Here is a 25536-nt window from a genome sequence, read left to right as displayed (position 1 = left end):
CATGTAAAGATTAGTCTAATAATTTTGAGCTGTGTTCTGAACAGGTAAAATTTAATGGCATATTTTTTTTTTCATTTCAAGCCATTACAAAGAAATCAGGTAGTAATAAAACATCTTTAGGTTAAATGTTTTTAGGTCACTGTTTTATGATTTGCATGTCCGTTGATAGAATTTTAGTTTAAAATTTTTGAAAATCATTGTTGCATTATTATTAGCAAAGTGACAAAGAGTAGGATCACCCACCAAAACACTATAGGTTTTCTTCGGGTCCTATGGTTGGCTTCCACTGCTAAACAACCTGACACGATTAGATTTGCGTCCACACCTCCCAAACACTTCTGGCTTAAACCCATACATTTTATAGTACAATAACTCCAAAAGAGGCATGTTTATTTCGTAATTTTACATTTGCATGAATTGCATCCAATATTTTTGCTCGCTTACTTAATTTGATTAACTATTTTATGACCCTAAGTGCATGCTAAAATAAATGGTGGAAGTCTACAATAGATATGATTATTTCTAATAATCCATTTCTTTGATGGACGGTGGCTGGTAATGGATATTGTTTTAAGGCAAAAAGAGGAAACTTGCCATTAAGCTGTGATTTTTTGGTCATAATAGATAAGCATAGCCCAATATTTTGGGAATCTGTTTAGTGTTTGCTATATGTGCTGTTTTGCAATCCCTACACATCTCATTCAATATAAATTCCAGATCCTAGCAAATTTTACAGTGGTTTGCTGTGGATATTGTTTGAAAGATGAGATGGGAAGCTTACCTGTAACCAGTGTACTTTTTGTGGTAGTGGGTGGGCATAGCCAAATTTTGTTTTTGGCATGCGTCTGTTTAGTGTGCGCTATATGTGTTAGCCTCCCTCCGTTATAAAGTCCCTGATCTGCGCAGTTTTACTTGTGATTTATTATAGTTTTATATTTATATTTATTATTTAGCTTGTGTAATATGTTATTAGATATTTGTTTATAATCATTATGGTATTTTTGACACCTGTACTTTAATTTTTAAGAAAAAAGAGACGCAGTGCTCTCGGTTTTAGATTTTTTTCTTAGAGGTGCAAAATGTAAAATTATTTGTTTGTAAATTAATTTCTAACTCCAAGCGTTCGTTTTGGTTAAAATTAAAGTTGATATAATCCAAATTAAAATATGTTAGATACGCAGAATTTCCAAACATGTCTGATTAATTGTGCATAGACTAAAGTTATTGAGGGTTTTTTGATGTTGTACTCAGATGTGATTATAATTTAAACCTTGAGGAATCAATTTTAATGTCAGCATTTTAGTATACCTTAGGTTTGATGACTTAAATCGTCCACACTAGCTAGTGCTAGCCATCTTAATAGCACCAAATGTTACTTTCATACGCTTGTTAAGGTCGGCTTACACCACACGCTTCTCACAATTTATTAAAGATGGTTTTAATCCCTTTTATTTGATATGTCCCTGGTTTTAAATTTCAAAGAAAATGAAATTGGCTCTTTTTCCATCTTTTAATACATCATTCATGTTAACATGTTACAATCTAATGAATATTTGATTACTGTTTCATTTATTTTGAGTTTTTTGGACATATTTTCCATGGGATACAATACTGGAAATAAATGAATCGTTATTCAAATCTGTTTTATATCGTATTTTAATTTATTGCTTCATTAGTTTGTTTTTTTCTTGGTCATATTTTCTTTGGGATACAATATCGTAAATAAAATGAAACATAATTCAAGTTATTGTTGATTTTGCCGAATTCGTCTTTTGGATCAATTTTTTTTGTCGCCCAGTTGGGTTTGTTGTTAATTCTTATTTTGCTGTCGTAGATTTCATTAGTATTCTTAATTGTATATTTTATCTTCTAGAATATATTTTTAATTGTATTTAAAATAGATGGATGAATGTGAAATAGAAGCTGTATCATTGTTAAAGTTGAATAAGATTAGAGTTGGCCATGATGGTACTGGACCAGGCAGTGGTTGGTTTTTAGATAAGATTGTAATAAAACAAATTGGTACCAATAAATATGATACAGCATTCACTTGTAACAGGTAGGTTTGTTTTTACAAGTTAGATACATCTATCATAAGGGATGTGGGGGGTGGGGGGGACAGATCTAGAAATAACACTGGATATAAGTGCTACAGAAGATGAATAATAATAGGCCTATAAAGTCAGGGGAGGGAGGTTTGATAGATCTATCATAGGGGGGAGGGGGCCTTTACAAGATCAATAGAACTATCATTGTGGGTGTGTGGGGGGGGGGGGTTTATTTACAAGCTCAATAGCACGATCATTGTGGGAGGGAGGGGCGGGGGGGAGGGTGTCTTTACAACTATGATAGATCTATTGGTAGGGGGGAAGGGGTGCCTTTACAAGGTCAATAGAACTATCATTGTGGGGGGAAGGGGGATGGGGTCTTTACAGGTTTGATAGATCTATCATAGGGGGAGGGGGTGCATTTACAAGATCAATAGAACTATCATTGTGGGAGGGAGGGGGTGTCTTTACAAGTATGATAGATCTATCATTATTTTTGTAGAGTGGTTTGGTTTGAAACCAACCCTAGATCTTCTGTTAAGCGATAGTCTTATATACATATGGCAGGCTTGTAGTCAAAACAGGTGTAATTTTTAAGTAGATTGACCAAAGATGTCTACCATGCATGTGGTCATGTCTGATCTATGTTGTCTATTTACAGATGGTTAGCAGAAGATGAAGATGATGGTCTTATAGAAAGGGAGATAACTGCCAGTGGCTCACAGATGTTGAACAGTAAGTAAAGAATTAGACTATATTGTTTCCGCCCAACCTTTGTTTAGCGTTATTGAGATTAAAAACACCTGACTAAAGTTTGATAGAAAAGGAGAAACTAACACCGTCTCTACATACATTTGTTTCTTATTTTAAATGAAAAACATCAAAAGTACATTTGATTGGCTGTGTTTTGAAACGAAAATAAACACTCAAACAAATTAATCATACATGCATTTTATGTCGGTGACTTGAATTTGAGAGATAGGTCATTTTTCAAAGCACCTTTCAGAATAACAAATTGAAATGATTTAGACTAAATAATTCAGAAAAACAAGCAATTACTTTTAAACTTGTTTCTTATTTTGAATGAAAAACATCAAAAGCACATTAGATAGACAGTGTTTTGCAACGAAAATAAACGCTCAAAGAAATTAATCATACATGCATTTTATGTCTGTGACTTGAATTTGAGAGCTAGGCAATGTTTTAAAGCACCTTTCAGAATAACAAAATCACCCCCTCACTACACCAGAGTTGATTAGTTGGTCTAATCAGACGGTTCATTTAATTCTTTTAGTTTCAAAATGTCAGACGTTTTCACCGAATTTACATTTTTTTTTTGTTTCTAATTTTAGCCACTTCCTACCATGTCCAAGTTAAAACTGGTGACTGCCGTGGAGCTGGAACAGACGCAAATGTATTTCTTAAACTATTTGGTTCTCAGGGTGACACTGGTCAAATTCAGCTCCGTCAATCAGATAATTCTAATAAATTTGAAAAAGGTCGTACAGATCTATTTAAACTGGAAGCAACAGATATTGGAAAGGTAAAATTACAGAAAAAGAAAAAACTATTGTATGTTCTTGTTTAGATGGTGATTTAGTAAAGTTTGGTCACTGAACATTGCAAAGTCATGGCAACTTTATTAAATTCTGACAAGGGCAGCTGTCTAGTCGTTTGGATGGGATGAAAAACTGAGGTCCCGTGTACACATTGGCGTTCATGTTAAAGATCCCACGGCAGTAGGAATTCGATATAAGCGTTGTCTGTAGTGCCGCTGTCAGGGCAAAATTTCCCTCATATCACACTGTATGGCATATGCCCATCTTCATTAGTCCAGTTCGGAGCAGAACAGTAGGACGTTAAACCCTATTTCATTTCATTTTATTAAATTATATATTTGAAACTAAGAAGTGAGCTTACGATTGGCAAAGGTTTAAATGACATAAACTTTCTCGATCATCATCAGGATCGAACCTGGTACCTCCCGCTTAGTGAGCAGCATCTCACTCACAGAACAACCATAACACCTCTTTTTTTTTTTTGTGACAAAGACTGATATCTTTTCCTCCCATTACTAAGTACGGAATAGTTACTGAAACAAAGAATCAGTGTGTTAATACTCTATTTACGATTAATTTATGTTATTAGACTCACATGTTTTCCTCCCATTACTAAGTACAGAATAGTTAGTGAAACAAAGAATCAACGTGTTAATGTTCTATTTACGATTAATTTATGTTATTAGACACATATCTTTTCCTCCCATTACTAAGTACAGAATAGTACATACTGAAACAAAGAATCAAGGTGTTAATGTTCTATTTACAATTAATTTTAATTATTAGATACAACGTATCAAGATTGGTCATGATGGAAGTAAACCAGGTGCTGGTTGGTTTTTAGATAATGTTATTATTGATGTACCCTCTAAAGGTAAACATTATGAATTCGCTTGTCATCGTTGGTTGGCTAAAGATGAGGAAGATGGTCTCTTAGAACTGGAGTTAGAACCGTCCGTGGCCGAAGATCGGGAGAAAAGTGAGTCTCAGATTTCTTATTTTATTATAAAAATTCATAAAGCTTTTTGACATTTTTCCATACATGAGAAATTTCAGGGGAAACAAGTCAAATTTTAACGGTTGCGTTTTTTGAATATGTATCTCTATTAAAGTGAGGGATACACAACAATATAGGCCATGATCAGTTTGGTGAATTTCTGATCAAAAGATTTTCTGATCTGATACTAGGAAAACTCTACAACAGTTTGAATAGCGGACAGAAATTTATATTTTTGATCCAGAATACGTCCTCATTTATTTCACCAAATGATATGCTGTTGGTCCCAGAATGAACCAAATATAGTACTAATTAGACTGTCCGACATTTCATATCTTTTTGTGTTTAAAGCTATACCATATGAAGTCACAATCTGGACATCGGATACATCCGGATCTGGAACAGATGCCAATGTTTTCCTCCAGATGTATGGAGAAGGTGGAAAAACAGAGGAACGCATCCTTAAAAGCAGATCTGATGAATTTGAGCAGGGAAAATGTGATAAATTTAAGGTAGTGTATTATTTTGAATATAAACCTGTTAAGAAGAATTATAATATTGCCAACACAACAAATTTAAAAATCTCAAAGTTCTTATTATCCAAGTGCACATATCAAAACATAACATGATTGTAAATTCTGGGTTAATAGATTATTTGTTATATTTAGATTGAAGCTGCAGATGTTGGACCATTACAAAAGATACGAATTGGACATGATGGTGCTCGGAAGTTCGCTGGATGGCATTGCGAAAAGGTATAGTTCTTATGTTTTATTATATTTACATAGGTGAATGGCTAAAAGGAATATCAGTCCAAAATTGATTAATGGGAGGCACTGCTCGACATTTTAAAAATAATTCATTTCTAATAGTGCTATCAGCATGAAATTTTCAGGAATTGTTGAGATAGCCAAAATATAGTCTAGATTTTCAACAGATTTAAATCCCAACTGTGTGGTTCAACAGCGGTTGATGATTTACCATAAAAATGGATAATCAAGAGTTTTATCGTAACAATGGTAGCAATGACAATCGGGGCTACAGTGTCATTGAAATGAGGATTTCTCGGCTCAGAGCGAAGTAATTTTACCGACATTTTCAACATATTCCCTTTACATTATCATTTTTTTAAAACTATTTTAGTGAGAACTGCCAGCTCTTTATCTAATCTTCCATAATGCCACTTTGAATTTGAGTACATTTTAGCATGAAAGTCATGAAAAATTAGATATTGTGTAAAAAATGCATGAAAGGGATCAACAACATTAATAGAAAATACTGCAAAGTATTGAATTGACTCCTGCATTTCATTAATTTACAATTTTATTGTAGATTCTCATACAACGACTACCAACATTAAAGAGAAAGAAAAGACGACCTACCTCTGCTTACAATAGCGATTCCGATTCAACGAGTCCCTCCACATCACCTCGACGACGTCAATTAAATCGCAGAAAAACGAAATCAAACCTGGAATCAGTAGAGGAGGTAGATGAAGATACTGAAGATTATTGGTTCTATGTTAATCGATGGTTTGCTAAAGATGAAGATGATGGCGCCATCGTTCGAGAGCTCGTTCCAACTGATAAACAAGGTCGTCCATTAGCTGGTACCTTAAAAGGTAATGTTTATTGTTCAAACATCAGGGCCACACAAAAGACGACCTACCTCTGCTTACGGTAGTGATTCCGATTCAACAAGTCCCTCCTCATCACCTTGACGTCAATTAAATCGCAGAAAACCAAAATCAAATATGCTCAAAACCAGCCAGCGCTACAAATTATCTTCACTAAAATCTTTTGATGGGCCTACTATTATTTAATCGGATTGTATCCAAGCCTGGAGGTTTTCTATCTTTAATATTTTATTTTGTTTTATCGACAGAATATGAAATAATTGACTGAAAATTAAAAATCAATTTAAGTTTATTTTAGCATGAATTCAGATGTGATAAATATTGTCTGAAAATGCAAATGATGATAATTGGCTTTATAAGTAAAACGTTAATAAACTTTTAATTTCATTTGGTTTGTAATTTGTTTGTATATTTTGTACTTAATTTCAGAGATAGAATATATTGTTTATATTTGGGTTTGTAATTTCAGATGTAGAATATATTGTATATGTTTGGGTTTGTAATTTCAGAGATAGAATATATTGTATATATTTTTGGTTTGTAATTTCAGAGGTAGAATATATTGTAAAGGTTTATACTGGTGATGTGTCTGGTGCTGGAACAGATGCCAATATATTTGTTAACCTATACGGAGAAAATGGTGATTCCGGCGAACGACAAATGAAAGATTCAAATAAAATGAATAAATTTGAAAGAAATCAGGTCAGTAGTTTTCATCAAGAAATCCTTGTTATCTTAATGCCAAAATTGAATACTCAAATAAGTGATTCTCTTGGTATGCTATCTTGAACACCATTTAGATTGAGAATTTAACAAGCATCTTGGAATCCTTCGATCCTTTGACAGAATACAAACACAAAAATAAACACCTCCCTTCCACCATAGTATTTTGGGAAGAATTCCTGAGAACCAGAACATTTTTTATTGTATGGCATTATAAAACTTTCTCATGTTTCTGTTAAAGGGGCATTATGGGAGATTAAATAAAAAGTTGACAGTTCTCGCAATAATAGTTAAAAAATAGATAACATAAATAGAATATGCTGAAAATTTCAGTCAAATTGCTCCACTCTGAACCAAGATATTAGCGATTGAATTTTAGGCTCACCTCGATTATCATTACTAAAGTCGGTGCAATAAAAAAAAAAGTCTCAATTATCCATTTTTACGCTTAATTATTTTTCAAAAATCTGCTAAATATCACAGGCTAGCGATGGCATCGAGAGTTGATTATGGTCTGGATAAGTTAATTAATGTCTAATTAATGTCTAATTAATAATTTAGATAACATTTCAGGCCTAAAGAAAGACCTGCAATAGGCATAATGTATGTTTAACTAACTTGAGTTGATGTTAGGTGTTTCCCCTATGCTATATATAACAATATATACATAAATAAATATAAAAAAAATACGTCCAAGGAAAAAGTTCACCACTTTCCTCCATTCTGACATTCATTAAATCATATAAGCTAGCTGTCTGCCCTCTATAGGTGTCTTCAGATATTAATGAGAAAATTTTTTACAAATATATGTATTTTAAGAATATGTCAGATGTTAAACACCATTTTCATTTCATTTTTAACAGGAGGATGTATTTAGTGTTAGAGCTATAGAACTTGGTAAACTTGTCAAATTAAAAGTTCGTCATGACAACAAGGGAGGTGGTGCTGCCTGGTTTTTAGATCGAATAGAAGTAGTAGATACTAAAAAGGACAGAAGGTTTTTTTTTTTTTTAAGTTTTTCTTTTTCTGTAATCATAGGGGCCTAGATTTTATTTGACAATATATCAACCATTTACCAATGATAGAGAAACTGTATGAATTCTTATTGAAGATAGATCCCCACATTAACACCATAGGTCAAGATATCTCAAGCCCCATTCACACTTGAGAAAGGGAGAAAGATGGACCCGCACATTAACGGTGTGGGCCAAGGTTCAAGCCCTGTTTACACTTGACTTGTTCACTGACATGGAAAGTGTGTCTAGTTGATGATTAGACAGGATACATACCATTGAGAGAGATTTGGGTTTTAACATCCTTTTGACACAAACTAGAGCATTTTTGGACTAACATTAAGGTTAAATTTTATTTCAATAATTTGCTTACGTGTACCGGTCTTTAGTAGTGGGAGGAACTAGAGAAAACCCACGAGGTTGGACAGACAACCCTTCTCTTTGTCACGTACAAACAGGGAATTGAAACCATGCCATTTGATTCAGTGACAGACCTTATGATCCAACGCCCACGTGTTAACCATTCCACATAACAATAACATAGAGACCATAGACAAATATTTGAGTAAGATGGACAAGTGGGAAAATTATCCATCCACAACATGAAGAAAGTAAGTTCTTAAAGAGACATTCAACCTAATTTATTCCTGTTGAACTCTGTGCAGAAATATAGCAAAGACATTAATTGTTAAATTTTTATTATTTTTTTCAAGTTATTTCTTCCCATGTCAAAGATGGTTGGCAACTAAGGAGGATGATGGACAGATTGCTAGAGAGTTGGTACCAGTTGATAAATCACTGAAGCCTAAATTATCTAGAAAAGATTCACAAGCTATCTATAAAGAAATTGCTTTAGAACAAAAAGGTAAAATAAAAGTAGGAATTTTATGAAAATGCGGACAGGGGCTCTTATACACCTGCAAGGGTCTGTGGTTGTCTTGGAATCATTGTCAAGAAATTCATTTGAGCAAGTTTTGATAACAACTCAAAAGTTTTGAAAAATTCCATAAAGATTAACAGAGAGCTTTCGAGTATCAGGTTCACAAGCCTTAATTATATCAGAATATGAACAGAAAGATAACTCTGGACAACACTTTGAAATTTACAATTTGAAATTTTTCTAATTCATTTGGGTTCTTCCTGATGTTAGAAATATTCCATCAATAACTCTGTGCTATATTATGTCACCAAGATTTGTTATATGTTAACCTTAAATGTGTGTGTGTGTGTGGGGGGGGGGGTATAAACAAAATAAAAACTCAGGAAATCAAACAGATTTGACATGGAATTTGAAAACAATTTCATGCAAATGATATTTAGGGTAAGTGTGATAATATATTTATAATTCACTGGCTCAGACTTTCCAATTTTAGGCATCAAGTCCTGTAAATTGAATGAAACAAACAAGTTCGCTTTTAATATAATCTTTGATTCTATTTTTAGCTGCCATGACAACATATCATGTTACTGTGGAAACAGGTAAACAATGGGGAGCAGGAACTGATGCTAATGTGTATATTATGCTGTTTGGAGAAATAGATGATACAGGTGAAAGAATCGTTTTAAATTATTTTGCTTTCTTTGCAGCAAACATAAATTTTTGATAGATGTGCAAACTCCTTCAGCCCCAATCTTGATCTGTGCCAAAATATGGTGACCAGAAGACAGAGCTGTAACTAGCTCAAAGCAATGAAGGGGGCGGGAAGTGTTCTCAGGGGTGCTGTAAAATTGACAGACACTGTATATCTAGGTTTTTTTTATGGTCGACAATAGAAGTCATGGAATGTCAGAGGGACAGTGCACTTTGAAGATCTGATTTAGCTTAAAATATAGATATATGTTACATTACGGATTTAGAAACCTGGAGGACAAAATCTCAGTATACCTCTGCAAAATAACTGTCTAAACACTATTTCATTTTAAAGGGCTGTCGTAGTTGAGAATTAAAGGCACAGGACTCTTGAAAAAATGACATGATTTTCAACGATGATAGAGAAGAATCATAAAATTTGTCTTGCTCAATTTCCACTTAAGAGGTTGAAAAGCAATGTTTTGGGATGGTACGAAAAACCAAGCTCCACTCGTTTACACTATTTTTGCACCAATTTTGCCAGTCAGTCTCTGGTTGAGAAATTTTCCTGAAAAAACATTTGCATGCCAAAAATTCAAGTACTTTAGTAAAAGTTTGAATATTGTATAACGTTTAACATTAGGCTATGATAAAATGATAATCAGAAGAATATTGTTATTTTTAAGGTAAAATGTTCCTGAAGTCATCATCGACAAACAAAAATAAATTTGAAAAGGGACAGAAAGATGAATTTATATTAGAAGCTGTACAGATTGGAGATTTAAAGAAAATAAGGTATGGAATATTTATTACATCATCATTATCATCGTAACAGCAATAAAAGTGATAATAATTGTCTTATTATAGGGCTGAAATTATAACCTTGTGGCGTGTGATAGGCCCATATTACAATTGGGGGTGTGGGTGGTTTAATGCGTGCACATGAAATCATAAGGTCTGTCATTGAGTCATGTGACGTGGTTTCGATTCCCTGCTTGAACCTGACAAGGAGTAGGGCCGGCATGTCCAACCTCATGGATTTTATTGAAATAAAATTGAACCATATGTTAGTCCCAAAATGACCTAGTTTGTGTCGAGTGGATGTTAAACCCTATTTCTCTCTCGCTCTCTCTCTCTCATATTACAATGTCACAAGAAAGATATTGCTCTGTTCTCTAATTCTGTTTAACTGTTTCCATCACCGTATGGCAAACATTTTCCAGATGATGGGAGCAGCCTAGGAAAATGCACACTCCATGTCATGTCTGGTATAAGGAACACTATCTACACAAATTATTGCATCTTTGCATCGATCAGAAAGGGTAATAATTGGCTTCAATATGAGATGGAAAAGTTCTTGTCCGTTGAAAAAATTTCTCACATATAACATAATGTATGGTGTATGCCGATCTTCATTAGACTGGTTCATATAGAAAAGTTAAAAACCCATTCTATTATCATTCCTGCTGGTTTTTGTTGTAGTGGAAATTGGTTATTAGTCTTTGATTTTTATTTCGTAGAATTGGACATGACAATGCTGGTGGTGGCGGTGCTTGGTTCCTGGAGAATGTTGTTATAGATGCTCCATCTCTAGGTAAAAAATGGGTGTTCCAGTGTGGTCGCTGGTTGTCGGAGAAAGATGACGATGGTAAATTAGAAAGAGAACTCTACCCCCAGGAACTTGCCACAGAGGAATATAATCCATGTAAGTTTATTTTATGTATATATTTAGTTCATTTGATAGCATCTAAATTCAAGCTATATGTTGAGTTGCTCGATGGATCTGATACAATATACACGTGCTAAAACATATCTGATGGTTTTTTCCCGCTTGTACATGACAAGGAGTAGAGTCGTCTGCCCACCCTTGTGGGTTTTCTCTTGGTCCTCCGGTTTCCTCCCTATGTGCAAGCGAATTATCAAAATAAAATTGAACGATGTGTTAGTCCCGAAATAACCTACAGTGGACTCTGTCACATCCGACATCGTGCGGGATCGTTACAATAATTCGGATCACACAGCGTTTCGGAATACCGAGCTTTCTTCAAAACCGGAAATACTGTAACTTCAAAAACCGGAAGTAGTTTTATATTGTAGCTTCGAATCACCAGAATGCTATTCCCTTTATAAATGATAAACTTTTCTGTACTTTCAAAATTTTATTACATTAAATAATTAACAATAACAATATATTCATAAAATCATTTACATGTAATATCAATGCATGTGTACAATCTATACTAATATTTGTGACTGTCGTTTGTCTGTCTGTCTGTCTGTTCGGGGTTGGCGGCTACACTAGGTCTGCCCCGAGTCTGAAATTTGGGGTATAGGGGTAGCTCGGACCGGTGAGTAACATAGGCCAGGTGGCGTTACTCTACCACTTCCGGTTTTGGAGTTATGACCCCCGAGCGAAGCCGATCTGTTCGGGGTTGGCGGCTAGACTAGTTCTACCCCGAGTCTGAAATTTGGGGTATAGGGGTAGCTCGGACTGAGGAGTAACATAGGCCAGGTGACGTTAGTCTACCGCTTCCGGTTTCGGAGTTATGACCCCCGAGCGAAGCGGATGTCACAGCAATCCGGAGTCATCAGAGATCGGATGTGACGGAGTCCACTGTAGTTTGTTTCAAGTTGATGTTAGACCCCATTTCATTTCATTTAGAAAAATAAAAAACAATTCCAGAAAAAAAAAAATTTAAACACATATTTTAAAAACATGTAAAATGTTGAAAGAAGATCGGGGATCTTTTAGAATGGGTGAGACTGGATCAAGGTGAATTGGTCTGATGATAATATCAGCGTGCAAGTTTAAAAATCTTACAAGAACAAAAATGAGATTTCCTGAACTTGATCAAACACAAAAATTGTTTCTCTAAATAAACTCTCCAAGTGTAAGGGGAGTGCTTCTTTGTTTTGAGAAGTGTAAGTTTTCGATGTGTAATATCTCTGCCATATATCAGAAAATTAAATAGGACTACCTATTTTTCACAACTTCAATGTTTTTAATATCAGACCTTAATATTCGAGGCGACTGGTAAGTATGCATGTGCGTAAGCATGTCTTAAACCTGTATGATTGTAATATTAATATGAATTATTATAGGTATTCCGTATGAGATAACTGTATATACCACTAAAAAGGCAGGTGCTTCTACTGATGCTGATGTATATATTGTACTATATGGTAGAGATACATGTACAGAACAAAAATCATTATGTGCTACAAAGAGAGAACGAAAAGAATGTTTCAATAAAGGCAGTGTTGATAAATTTGTGGTCGAGGTAATATTGTTAAAGCTGCATTCATTTACTTTTAAAGGACAATATCTAAATCTTTACTACTTAATCCATGTGGGTTGTTGGATGGCCGATTGGTTAGCGTGTGCATGCTGTATCATAAGGTCTGTTATTGAGTCAACTGGCGTGGTTTCGAATCCCTAGTTGTACGTGACAAGGAGTAGGATCATCTGTCCAACCTTGTGGGTTTTCTCTGGGTCCTCTGGTTTCCTCCCACTGCTAAAGACCCCTACGCGCAAGCGAAATATTGAAATGACCTAGTTTGTGTCGAGTGAACGTCAAACCCCATTTCTCTCTCTCTCTCTCTTATTTAAATTTAACTGCAAAGCATCATTTAGATTTTAATTTAGATGGTTTAAACAAAACTTTTAGGTTAAATACCATCTTGGCTCTGATGTTCATGGATAAAAATAGGTATTTTACAGATTTCGACAGACGATTACAAGAATTAAAGATGGTGTAGACATAAGATCACAAAGAAATAAAAATTAGAGTTTAAGGGTGGAAACTTACTTTATGACCATTACTTTAAATGACAATCTTGAATTTTTCATTGAAATTTTAGACATTTTAAAACTTATTGTTAATATTTTATAATAGCTGGAAGATGTCGGTGAACCAATTGAGAAACTACGTATTGGCCATGATGATTCTGGTTTAATGGCAGGATGGCATTTAGAAAAGATTGAAGTACGCAAACTTCAAGAAGGAGCACGGGTAAATAAGTTTTACTTTCGTTTTATTTTATGTATTCTTGAGAGAATTTCAGATTCAAATGGTGGGAAGTACTCGATTGGACGTTCCGGAATTGAATTCTCTCAATCCCAAAAAAGAGTGACAATCGACTGAAAAGGGGTATTTTGGGCTAAAACGCATGCGGTTGAAACATATTCTTTGTGTTTAATTACGTCATGATTCTACTCACACCACCTCCATAGTAGGGACTGACAGAACTGTGACAGGACTGAATTCCGTGTTATTCGATTGCAATTCTGTCCATTCAGGATATTCTGGACTGTGAATTGAGCATCCCGGGTGATATATATCTGTGATTAGCTAAGAGGAAATTGCTTTACCATTTGGAAATCAAAAATGTGGTGATGATAAAAGAAAAACATTTAACTTTTGCTGACAAATGATGTTAGTGTTTTACATTGCACACACATGCTATCCAAAGACTTGTGTTTTTTTTATTTTTGAAACTGTGTGTGCTAAGTTAAGGGATATTTATTTAGAGTAATAATAAATTTGGTGCAATGGTTATAATCTGATTCCTTTATATTATATAGTAACTGCATGAATAGTTTTATTAATTTTCATTCATAGATTCATTACATGTACATTTGATTTTGAGTCAGATTAAGACTTTATTGACCCCTAGGATACAGGTACTGTGAGGGACCCAATTATATTTTCACCCACCGGTCAAATTTGCAAACAGCATGTTGTTTTAAAATACTATGTTTATTTTAGATACTGGTATATATATATACACAGTATATTGAAGGAACATATTTTTAGATAGATAATTTATAGTACTTATACTGATTTTGCTTTCACATACACAAAGCTTATTTAAATTTATTCACATTAAAAAAATATTGAGCAGAAATGCCATGGTTTAAGCCATTTTTTCCTGTTTCATTTCATACCCCTCATAACCATTGTAATTTTAAAGTAGTTCATTTTTTAGTCACAAAATGACCAAATTATTGAACTCCTCATTGTTTTTAGTAGCTTGTGTTCTGCTAGCAATATTATATGGAAATCGTGCAATATTCAGGGATATTGGGGCTGCACTTTAAATTAAGACCTCAGACGGTGTTGGTTTATAACAGACATTATAGCATTATGTTGTTTGGGGTGTGGTTATTTCGTTTATAGTAATTACATTGAGGCTTCACTATAACAGCACTTACGGTAGACTCCACATATTCAGGTCTGTTGGAGCTGCACTTTCAAAAAAGGCCTCAGCAGGTGAAGTTTTATAACAGAAAACACACAGTATCAATTCACAGAAATTATGGCATTATAGCAAGTCACCTTTATATTGCACTGGAACACCTTGGAAGGATTCGCTATAACAACACTTATGTTAGTCATTACACCCACATTATAGCAAGTCACCTTTCTATTATACTGGAACACCCTGGATAACAACACTAACGTTAGTCATTACACTCACATTATAGCAAGTCACCTTTCTATTATACTGGAACATGAATACGCTATAACAACACTTACGTTAGTCATTACACTTGCATTATATAATACTGGAATACTCATGTTATAGCATGTCACCTTTATATTATACTGGAATACCTGCATTGTAGCATGTCACCTATAACACTGGAATACCCGCGTTATATTGAAAGGCTTCGGTGTTGGGAACGATGTTGACTGACACTTTTACTAAAACAAGCTTATAGTGAAACATCTTATAGTGAGGTCTCAGTGTATTTATATATATTATATAGGTCTACTAATTTTTTTTTACTAACATACATCATTTGTTGCTTTTTTATGTTGTTCATTTAGAAAAAACTTGGAACCACCAAGAAAATGGTGAGTGATAAGAGTGATGTGATAAATACTTTAAAACCTCTATATCATAGAAATGTTTGATGTCTATCTTCAACTTGGTCACATTGGTTCAATCTAGCATGGTTTGTACTGATGTGCCAGCTCCATTTCTTTCAGAGAACTTTCACTCTTAAGTCTTTAGATTTAGTCCTTACTGGTATGACTGAAAATTGCTACATTGATTCAGTCTAGCATGGTTTGTACTGATGTGCCAGCTCTATTTCTTTCAGATAACTTTCACTCTTAAGTCTATAGATTCAGTCCTTAACTGACTGAAAATTGCTATATGATGCCTACAAATGACATTTGTTGCGTCAAAGCTTTTAAATTTGACCATATGGTGATTGTAACATCTGTTGTCACTTCTCAGTTAATGATTAATACTGTATTAAATCATTCTATTCTCATGTATAAGGTTTTTTGTTTTCATTTTTGCTTTTTTTTTACTGTTAATTTTAGCACAAAATATCTACTGCAATACTTTCAATGATGTCTGCTCCTATATATATATATATAGCACAATAATTAATTATTATAGGTTCTATATCTTGTATCTTTTTATTAGTAAAATTCTTATTTGATGTAATAACTAGTTACTGTATTACTTGATAGTATTTATTAAATCTCAGATTACAATATGGTTCAGGGGGGGCACGGTGACTAAGTGGATGAGACGCTGACTCGCTAGCCTGGTTGTTGGGTGTTCGATCCCTGCATTGGCCGAGAAAGTTCATCCAGATTTTCTGGCGTGGTTCCCCCTTGTCAGTGATGCAGGACAGCTGTCTAGTCATTCGGATGGGATGAAAAACCTATTTACACATTGCCGTACACGTAAAAGATCCCTTGACAGTTGGAATTCGTATATGAGTAGGCCGTAGTGCCGCTGTCGGGGCAAAATTTCCCTCATAGCACACTGTATAGAATATGCCCGTCTTCATTAGCCCAGTTCAAAGCAAATCAGTTGGACGTTTAACCCCATTTCATTACAATATGGTTCATCAGCTTGTCACCCAGTTGCTGTTTGTTCCCAGAGATCTATGTGTTGTCTCTGTGTTAGTAATTTAATGTTTTAAAAGTGTTTAATCTGAAATTGTTTTCCAATAGTCACTCTAAGGTGAACTTTGAAATATCAGGCGCATGGAAAACTGATAACCAGTGAACAATTCCAACATAGTTTAAACCTGTAAAAAATTTCTAATACTTCTCACAATCCTCGACAAATCTAGTGCTAAGATATGAAACCACCAACGAAACATGAAATTCACCTCAATTCGTGCTAGAAAACATACCAGTAAGTCAATCTTACAGCAAACCTTATAATTTCTAAAGGAAATTTTTCTTTTTTGTTTTAGGGATCCATTACCTATTCATTCCCCTGTAATCGTTGGTTGGCCAGAAACGAAGAAGATGGTGCCATTGAGAGAGAATTATTACCAGAAAAAGCTGTAAAAGAAGTGGTCAATAAAGATGGTGAAGTCCGAGCGAAGGAAGTTAAAATATCAGACAGACTCAAAGGTAAATTATTCAAGTGGATTGCCTTGGATCAAGGAGAATCTGCAGAATTTTGTCATTTGTCATGGGTATCCCCTGCAGGGCTATTAAGCAAATTATTCTCGTGTTGACACAACTGTGGTCAGGTATTCAAATCAATCGTACATTATAAAGATCACTTACTAAGTGGAATCAATTGAAAAGAAGGTTAAAACACCACTATGGGAAGAAATGTTGTTCTTAGGCACTTGACATGTAACAATAAAACTACCTTGAATATATATTAGTTATGTGCAAATTCCATCCCTTTTTTTGTGATGTATAAATATTGAGAATTTAACCTGCAGTGAAATAAGTATCTGATTCGTAGGATGGACGAAACAGAGGTCATTTGAGTTGGTCATTGCATTATAGCAAACATATTTTTAATAATTAACATGATTTTATATTTAATTTTAGCCAAGAAGTATACAGTCAATGTTTATACTGGTGATAAATCAGGATGTGGAACAGACGCTAATGTCTTCCTTAATATATTTGGTGACCGTGGTGATATGGGAGAACGAAAATTACATCAATCAGAAACACATCGAGATAAATTTGAACGAAAACAGGTTTGTTATTTTTAGAAGTAAGCCAGCTGAAATATAAGTTGTATTGGTGCTTCAGTTTTTATCAATCGTAGATAAATCAACCGAAGATATATATCTCATACGCCCCTTACTCTAAAAATACCTTCTTTATTTGGATTATTATTGTTCTTGGTTTTTGATTCAACATTTTATACTTTTAGGTTGATGTATTTAAAATTGAGGCAGCAGATTTAGGAAAAGTATATAAAATTAAAATCCGACATGATAACTCATTGATTAATCCATCATGGTTTTTGGATAAAGTAGAAGTATTAGATCCTGATGAAGAACAGCCGTATGTTTTCCACTGTGAACGTTGGTTAGCTAGAAACAAAGATGATGGTAAAATAGAAAGAACTCTGTATGTCAAGGTAGGACACAAAAAAAACCCTACAAACAATTAGATTTTAGAAATTGTCAGTTATTTGGGAGGTTGGATGGCCAAATGGTTAGCATGTGCGCACTGTATCATAAGGCCTGTCATTGAGACAACTGGCGTGGTTTTGAAACCCCGGTTGTATATACCTTGGAGTAGGGTCGCCTGCTCAACCTCGTGGGTTTCCTCCGTGTCCTCCAGTTTCCTCCCACTGCTAAAGACCCCTACACGCAAGGGAATTATTGAAATGAAATTAAACTATATGTTAGTCCCGAAATGACATAGTTTGTGTTGAGTGAACGTTAAACTCTCTCTCTCTCTGTCAGTTATTTTTACCTCTGGTTAGAATATTGAAATAGATGGGCGGTTTTACTTTTACTACAGAAACTGTTTTAAATGACAGCTGGGTAGAATGTAACACATTGAAACCTATATTTTTCACAGAGTCAAATTGTTAATATTACCTTTTGTAAATTCAATCATAGAAGATGTTCATAGCTTGTATAAATGTGATAGGATATTGTTTGACTCGTACAATTGCTGAAATTATCATTATTTAACTGTATGTGCATTATTTAAGTGCACTTCAAATAAATGAAGTCCTAGATAATTTGTTCAAGATATCATCTTATCTGATGATGTATCCTCGGACAATTTGATCTTTGTGCTGGAAATTTATTGAAAATATTGAAAAGAATGCAGATGAAGACCAATCTGAGACGAGCACCAGAGGGGATGTGTCTGACATTGTCTGTGACACAAGTTTTATTTCCAGGCTTGATAATCTAAAATTATTTATTGTAATATATTTATAGGGTTATGATGGTGATATGTCGAGTACTGGTACCTTAAAGTCAACCAGAATAGGATCTGTATCTAGTCTTGATTCTATACGTACCAATGATCCATTTGGTAAAAGTCCCAGATTAAAACGATCTCAGCTTTCATCATCTTTAGAAAACGTACCTGAAGGACCTTGTAAGTTTTATTGCAATCAAGTTTTATCCAACATGTTCTTCTGTGACATAAATAGTCTGATTGAACTTTACATCTATCTTAAGAAATAGGGTGTGTTTGTATGTGTGGAGGAGGGGCGGGCAGAAAAAGGGGAGTCACTTGAATCATAATGTCAGTCAGAGTCAAGTGGTGTAATTTCCATCCCAAGGTTGTATGTGATAAGGAATAGGTATTCGATGTGGTATCAAGTGCTACGGAAACTGTAACCATATGCTGTCTCATGTAATCACTGAGTGTAACTTTCAATGTCTTACAACACAGTCACAAGCTAGTAAATATCACCCTGTATGCTGTCCCATGTGCTAAATCACTTATTATAACTATCCATGTTATTTTACAGCTATTTCGTACACAGTGAAGGTTATGACAGGTAAAGGAGAAGATAATGGTACAGACAGTAACGTCTGGGTTGTTATATACGGTCCTAAAAAACGGCGTACAGAACGCTTATTCTTAGAACTGGCCCAGAAATCACGATTTGAACCAGGATCATTAGAAACTTTTTCATTGGAAGCCGTGGATGTTGGTGAAGTTAAACAAGTTGAGGTTAGTGAAAAAAACAAAAAAACATAATGTGTAATATACCCCAGTGTTTAAAATGTGTTTTGTATTTCAGAGCTTATGTACTTTCAGCCATGGTTGTGATTTTCTATGTATTTTTGTTAAATTCAGTGAGAACAGTGGGCAAGGTGGTCACAGAAATTCGGGCAATCATTGAACTTCAATCAATTCTGCTAAACACTTTTGGAACATCGAGGCTCAATTTCAAATAAGAATTTTCATGTCCATTGTATTCCTATATAGGGTACTGGTACCAAAAATCTCACTAATAATGTCGGGAGATTTATGTGAAAATTTGGGCACCCGAACCTGTGCCACTCCAAAATCAAATAGTAGTCCTTTACACCTTTGAGTGAGTAGTTGAGGGTTTCATGATTGTTTATGTTAATTTGTTTATTACAGCTCGGTCATGATGGTACAGCACCAGGTACGGGGTGGTTTGTAAACGAGATGGAGGTTGATATGCCGACTAAAGGAAAACATTATCATTTTACATGTAACCAATGGTTAGCTAGAGATAAGGGAGATGGAAAAACTAGTCGTATATTCAGTGTTAGTGATGGTCAGAGTTCTGTGGTCTCATATAAACCTAGTAAGTTATAATATGAATAATAATTATTTACTGTAAACCTAGTAATTAGTTATAATTATTTGCTGTAAGCCTAGTAATTAGTTATAATTATTTGCTGTAAGCCTAGTAATTAGTTATAATTATTTGCTGTGTACCTAGTAAGCTATAGTACGAGTTATAATTATTTGCTGTAAGCCTAGTAATTTATAGTAATTTATGTTGTGAAAAATTTCATAAAAACGTAATTATTATCAGATTGCCCAATTTTTTTTACAAGGATATGACACTAAATTGCAATTTTAGACTGAATCCAGCACTATTTACATGGTTAAACATCCATGGATCCCTCAGATCGCGCACCATGTATTTCAGAAATAGTATGACTGCATCGCCCCACCTATTACACCCATCATAATTTATTGCCTTTACACCATAACTTAAGATTGCTGAATAATATGTGTTTTAATAACAGTGAGGTAATAATAATAATAATAATGAGGTTTTATATAGCGTCTTCTCCATGTTGACACATGCTCAAAATGCTTTTTGTAATGGCTCTACTGGTAAAACTGTTGAAACAGGAAAGTCTTTAGTGCGGATTTAAATTGATTAAAAGTTTGTTGATTCATGATCTGTTGTGGAAGTTCGTTCCATAATCTAGGACCAGCTGAACTGAAAGACCTATACCCATATGACTTTAAATTATATCTTGGAACAACTAGTGACTGTTTGTTTTGAGAGCGAAGTGATCTAATAGGGTTGTAGTCATATAAGAGTTCAGATAAGTATTGAGGAGCTGCATTATTGCGACATTTATACACTAATGTTAGTATTTTGTATTTGACTCGCGCCTCAGCAGGTAACCAATGTAAAGAAGCCAGCACATTCTGGATGTGATCAAACTTATGGTTTATATGTGTTTTAATTACAGTGAGTTAATGGTTTATATGTGTTTTAATTACAGTGATAACATATGAAGTAACAGTTTCTACTGGTGATGTAAGTGATGCTGGTACTGACAGTAAAATCACTTTGACGGTCTTCGGTACAAAAGGATCTACATCACCAACAGAGTTAGATAAAAATGAAGATCGATTTGAGAGAGCAAAGGTTGATTTCATGAAGGTAAAGACAAAATCTTGGTTCAATTAAGATGTTAGCCTTTTACCACATCTTGAGAAGATTTATAAATTTCATACCCCTTATCCTTAGTAGTTTGTCTTGTCCTCATGTTTGTCTTTGGTTTTGCCTGTAGTGTGGTAATCATGCACCATTATAGTTAATTGTGTATGTTACAAGTCCCTGTAGGTTACAGGTCCCTTCGTTCAATATCAGTTCTCGTGATACGAGACATCCGGGTTACTGGTATTGTAATGGCGTTTTGTCAATTAAAGTTATCAACAGTTGTCGCTGTCTGTGTTTGTCCCTGTAGTGCTTCCCACTAAACTGTCGTGGTGGCTGGAGTCAGTGCACTTACTATTAGACTGCTTAAAACTGTTCTCTGAGTTAAGTGACTAGCCCTTCATATGGTTACACCTTACATACTAATTCTTTTGGGTACCTAAGCTACAACAGGTGGTGAAAGGGTCTAAGACCTGTTTATCAAGGCTGGTAAATCAGTTGGACTTTGTGCAGTTCTCCTATTAAAAACATATAGCTTATAGATTATATACCAATACAATCCTTGTTAAAATTCTCTTGTCAGCGCTTCAGGAATTAAAATGGAGGCTATGTTTATATTATAGATGGAGTTAGAAGATGTTGGTGATGTAAAGAAGATAAGAATAGCTCTAGATGGAAAGGGTAGTCGACCAACATGGAATCTTGATAAGGTAAGAAAATAATGACTTTTTGTAATAATTTGAAAATGATGATTCTTATATTTTACAATTTTGCTTCCTGTGTATGCCATTTGCAGCATGTTAAAGATTACTGATGAGTAGGCTGTAAAACCGCTGCCTTGGCTAAATTTCCGTCATATCACTTTATGTAATGTATAGCTTCAATAATCAATAGCCCAGTTTGAGCAGAAAAGTAAGATGTTACTTCACATTTCATTGCATTTCAAAACTTATTTTCAATTAAACATTTCAAGTGTGAAAATCTCTGCTGTAGAAATATTGCTGTTTTTATTATTTATTTTTTACTTACAAAAAACTGATATTTATTTTATAACACAAAAAGACTACAAACTTCTTACAGCCAGCTATGTGTTTGCAAAATTATTTATTATTATGAATAATATGTTAATAAGTGATGATTATTTAAATTATATTTGAGATTGAGTTACGAAATATGAAGACTGGTGGATTATCTGTATTCCACTGTAGAGATTGGTTGAGTAAAGAAACATCTCTAACTCGTGATATACCAGCTACTGAACGTGGAAAACTGGTCATTTCTAGTAAGTATCTACGTATAGAATTACAGAAAATAATCTTGCAAAATGTATTTTATAGATTTTGTAAAAGAAGAAATTTGTGATGGCTTGATTTTTCTCCCACCAAGGTTGTACCGAATATGGGTTGATGGATACCCACACACACTATTATTCAGTGTATAATTTTTCTCCCCCTAATCCAGATCCAAAAATTAGATACATTTGTGATTATCTAGACATCCCATCATGACTTAATCATGTTTTGGATATCGATAATTTCTTTATGGTTTCACAATGATAATGGTCCTGTCTGTAACTAGGGCATACAGGGTTTGACCCTCCGGATTTTCCAGTTTGACTTTCCTGTGAAGGTCAGAGAAGAAAAAGCATCCATTTTTTCGGATGTGTATTCAAATTCAATGAAGAGTAAGCAGAAAGTCATCCTCATGGCACATTGCATGTCTTATGTGCAAAATCTAAAACTTAAGGTCCACTGCAGATTTGATCAAGGTCGTGAGATGTAAATAGGGGTAGGGCACATGATTGTTGACAAGACTGTGGGTTAGGGTTAAGGTTGACCAAATCTACAGTGGGCCTTAATTTTTAGAACTAACCATATCTTATCATCATTAAACCAGTTTGTACGGATAGTATCGTTGTGAAATAACCCTTATTACAATAGACAGCAGACAAGTCTATTATACATATTGTTTAGTTTTAGGGGAAACAAATTTGAAATGAAAATAGTTTTTTCTTAAAGCCAATTTTTAAATTAAGATAGATTTTTTAGTTAATTTTAATCAAAGAACTTGCATCGATGACATTTCCTGTACTCCTATGTTCAGTTTTTTTAATCTTCAGTAGCCAGTGTAGAATAGTAGAACGTCAAATATCATTTCATTTATCTTTAATTTTTCCTACAGAGACTGATTATAAAGTGAAAGTAAAGACATCTGATATTAGAGGTGCTGGAACAGACGCCAATGTTTATATTGTAATGTTTGGATCAAATGGTGATTCTGGTGAAATACATCTCAAGAAACCTGACAATAATAAATCACCATTTGGTAATAACGCTACAGATGAGTTCACACTAAATGATTTATTGAGTTTAGGAGAATTGAGTAAAGTTCGAGTTTGGCATGACAATAAAGGTAATGATTGTTAATAATTACTTAAAAATTAAGATTTTGTTAAGTGGATAAAAGCAGATATTATGTGAAAAGATGTGGCAGCTGTGGTGGCTCAGTTATTAAGATGCTGGCTCGCTAAAGAGGAGGTCTCGTGTTTGCTCCTGGTGTTAGCTGAGAAAGTTCCTCATAGTTTTCCAGTGGTGCAGCATCAAGGGCCCGGCAAGGAACAGTGTCTAGTCATTTGGATGGGATGAAAAACCAAGGTCCTGTGTACTCATTGGCATGCACGTAAAAGAACCCCCATTTGATTTCATTTCTATAGGCAGGTCTACAATGTGTGCCTGTGGTAGTCTAGTGATCAGGGCATTGGACTTACAACCAGGATGTCCTGGGATTGTATTCCGGCGAGGGTCAAGAAAACTCTTCAGATTTGTCAAGTTGGCCTAACTAGTCATTCACAGGTGACAAAAAAAAAAGGTCCACCTGTGTATAAGTTGGTGCACTTAAAAGAACCACTGACAGTTGAATAAGCAGAAAGAGTTAGCAGAAGTGCTTCCTCTAGGCTCAAAATTCTCCTACCTCCTCCGATAAATTTCCAAAAAATGCTTAACATGACTGAAACAGGTTGATGTGACGCAATTCTGTGTTACTCAGTTCAGGAGATTCGGGACTGACAATGAAGCACCTCCAAGATTATCTGATTTTAAAAATAATTCTCTTAATTCCAAAGTTAAAACAACATTGTTTTATATAGGCCTAGGAGCTGCATGGCATTTGTCATATATAGAAATAGAAGATTTAAGTACAAGAAAAGTTTATATGTTCCACTGTGATAAATGGTTATCTAAAACTGAAGATGATAAACAGACTATTCGAGAGTTAACTTGTAGTAATGCTGCTAAACCAGGCGGCACTGGTAGTAGTAAGGATAGAATCAGTGAGTATATTTTTAAATTAATGAAATTAACAACATGCCTCTCAAAACTAAAGGTTGGTTGGATGGCCGAATGGTTAGCACGTGCATACTGTATCATAAGGTCATTCATTGACTTAACTGGCGTGGTTTCAATTCCCCGGTTGTACGTGACAAGGAGTAGGGTCGCCTGTCCAAACTCATGGGGTATCTCTGGGTCCTCAGGTTTCCTCCCACTGCTAAAGACCCCTACGTGCGAGCGAATTGTCGAAATAAAATTGAACCATGTGTTATTCCCTAGTTTGTGTCGAGTGGAGGTTAAACCTCATTTCTCTCTCTTTCTCTCTCTTTCTCAAAACTAAAATCCTCCTCTTTCCTAAGCCGCGGGCAGTAGGTGACTGGATGATCTATCTTGTGTGCTTTAGATCATAAGGTCTGTCATTAAATCAAGGGGTGTGGTTTTGATTCCCAGCTTGTATGTGACAATTATGTTAAACTCGTGTTTATATTTTGTACATACTTTCATTATATATTTTTATTATCGACTTTTTATGTATTTTTCATCCCTAAATGTAATATTATGTCATAACTATGTATTGTTTACATGCTACCCGAAAAGGGGGTTTTATGTAATAAATATCTAGCTACAGTAGAATCTGTATTTGGCAGCCACTCGAGGGAATTTTCATGACTTTTCGCTTAACAGGAGTGACCTCCTAATAAAATCTCAGTGTTTGTTAGTGCTGAGAGCAAGTAAAGTTTTACCCTTGCATGTATTTAGTATATATGGTCATATTGTTTTCAGCATATGATATTGAAATATCTACTACTGATAAAAGAGATGGTGGTACCATGCATAATGCCTGGATGATTCTCGAGGGTACAAAACGTAAATCAAAAACATTGATGTTCGAGAACAGTCCACAGAATAAAATCCTGAGAAGGTAAGTTAAAAACAATTATTAGTTATTTATCAATTTGATTAAAACACAGATCCTATTTAGTTTTGTTTTTATAGTTCAAAATTTTGTTTTACT

General features: G+C 34.6%; 1 protein-coding gene across 1 annotated transcript in view; it reads left to right on the top strand.

Moving 5' to 3' along the window:
- LOC126824436 (lipoxygenase homology domain-containing protein 1) overlaps window positions 1-25536 on the top strand; it is an 83924-nt gene that overhangs the window by 51488 nt on the left and 6900 nt on the right. The window contains exons 18-46 of the mRNA XM_050553660.2: window positions 82-99; window positions 1902-2059; window positions 2710-2783; window positions 3401-3591; window positions 4394-4586; window positions 4956-5116; window positions 5273-5359; window positions 5937-6225; window positions 6791-6942; window positions 7827-7960; window positions 8690-8841; window positions 9420-9524; window positions 10233-10341; window positions 11067-11251; window positions 12649-12827; window positions 13443-13559; window positions 15381-15407; window positions 16778-16940; window positions 17376-17530; window positions 17710-17919; window positions 18740-18902; window positions 19282-19487; window positions 19905-20094; window positions 21038-21198; window positions 21819-21905; window positions 22354-22477; window positions 23377-23607; window positions 24341-24523; window positions 25305-25443. Of these exons, the coding sequence (XP_050409617.1) occupies window positions 82-99; window positions 1902-2059; window positions 2710-2783; window positions 3401-3591; window positions 4394-4586; window positions 4956-5116; window positions 5273-5359; window positions 5937-6225; window positions 6791-6942; window positions 7827-7960; window positions 8690-8841; window positions 9420-9524; window positions 10233-10341; window positions 11067-11251; window positions 12649-12827; window positions 13443-13559; window positions 15381-15407; window positions 16778-16940; window positions 17376-17530; window positions 17710-17919; window positions 18740-18902; window positions 19282-19487; window positions 19905-20094; window positions 21038-21198; window positions 21819-21905; window positions 22354-22477; window positions 23377-23607; window positions 24341-24523; window positions 25305-25443 (4343 nt within the window). The remainder of the gene's footprint in view (window positions 1-81; window positions 100-1901; window positions 2060-2709; window positions 2784-3400; window positions 3592-4393; window positions 4587-4955; window positions 5117-5272; window positions 5360-5936; window positions 6226-6790; window positions 6943-7826; window positions 7961-8689; window positions 8842-9419; window positions 9525-10232; window positions 10342-11066; window positions 11252-12648; window positions 12828-13442; window positions 13560-15380; window positions 15408-16777; window positions 16941-17375; window positions 17531-17709; window positions 17920-18739; window positions 18903-19281; window positions 19488-19904; window positions 20095-21037; window positions 21199-21818; window positions 21906-22353; window positions 22478-23376; window positions 23608-24340; window positions 24524-25304; window positions 25444-25536) is intronic.

The sequence above is a fragment of the Patella vulgata genome, chromosome 6 (genome assembly GCF_932274485.2).
Source record: "Patella vulgata chromosome 6, xgPatVulg1.2, whole genome shotgun sequence".
Classification (NCBI taxonomy): Eukaryota; Metazoa; Mollusca; class Gastropoda; family Patellidae; genus Patella; species Patella vulgata.
The sequence above is the reverse complement of the archived record's forward strand: the minus strand, read 5'-3'. Positions and strand labels throughout refer to the sequence as shown.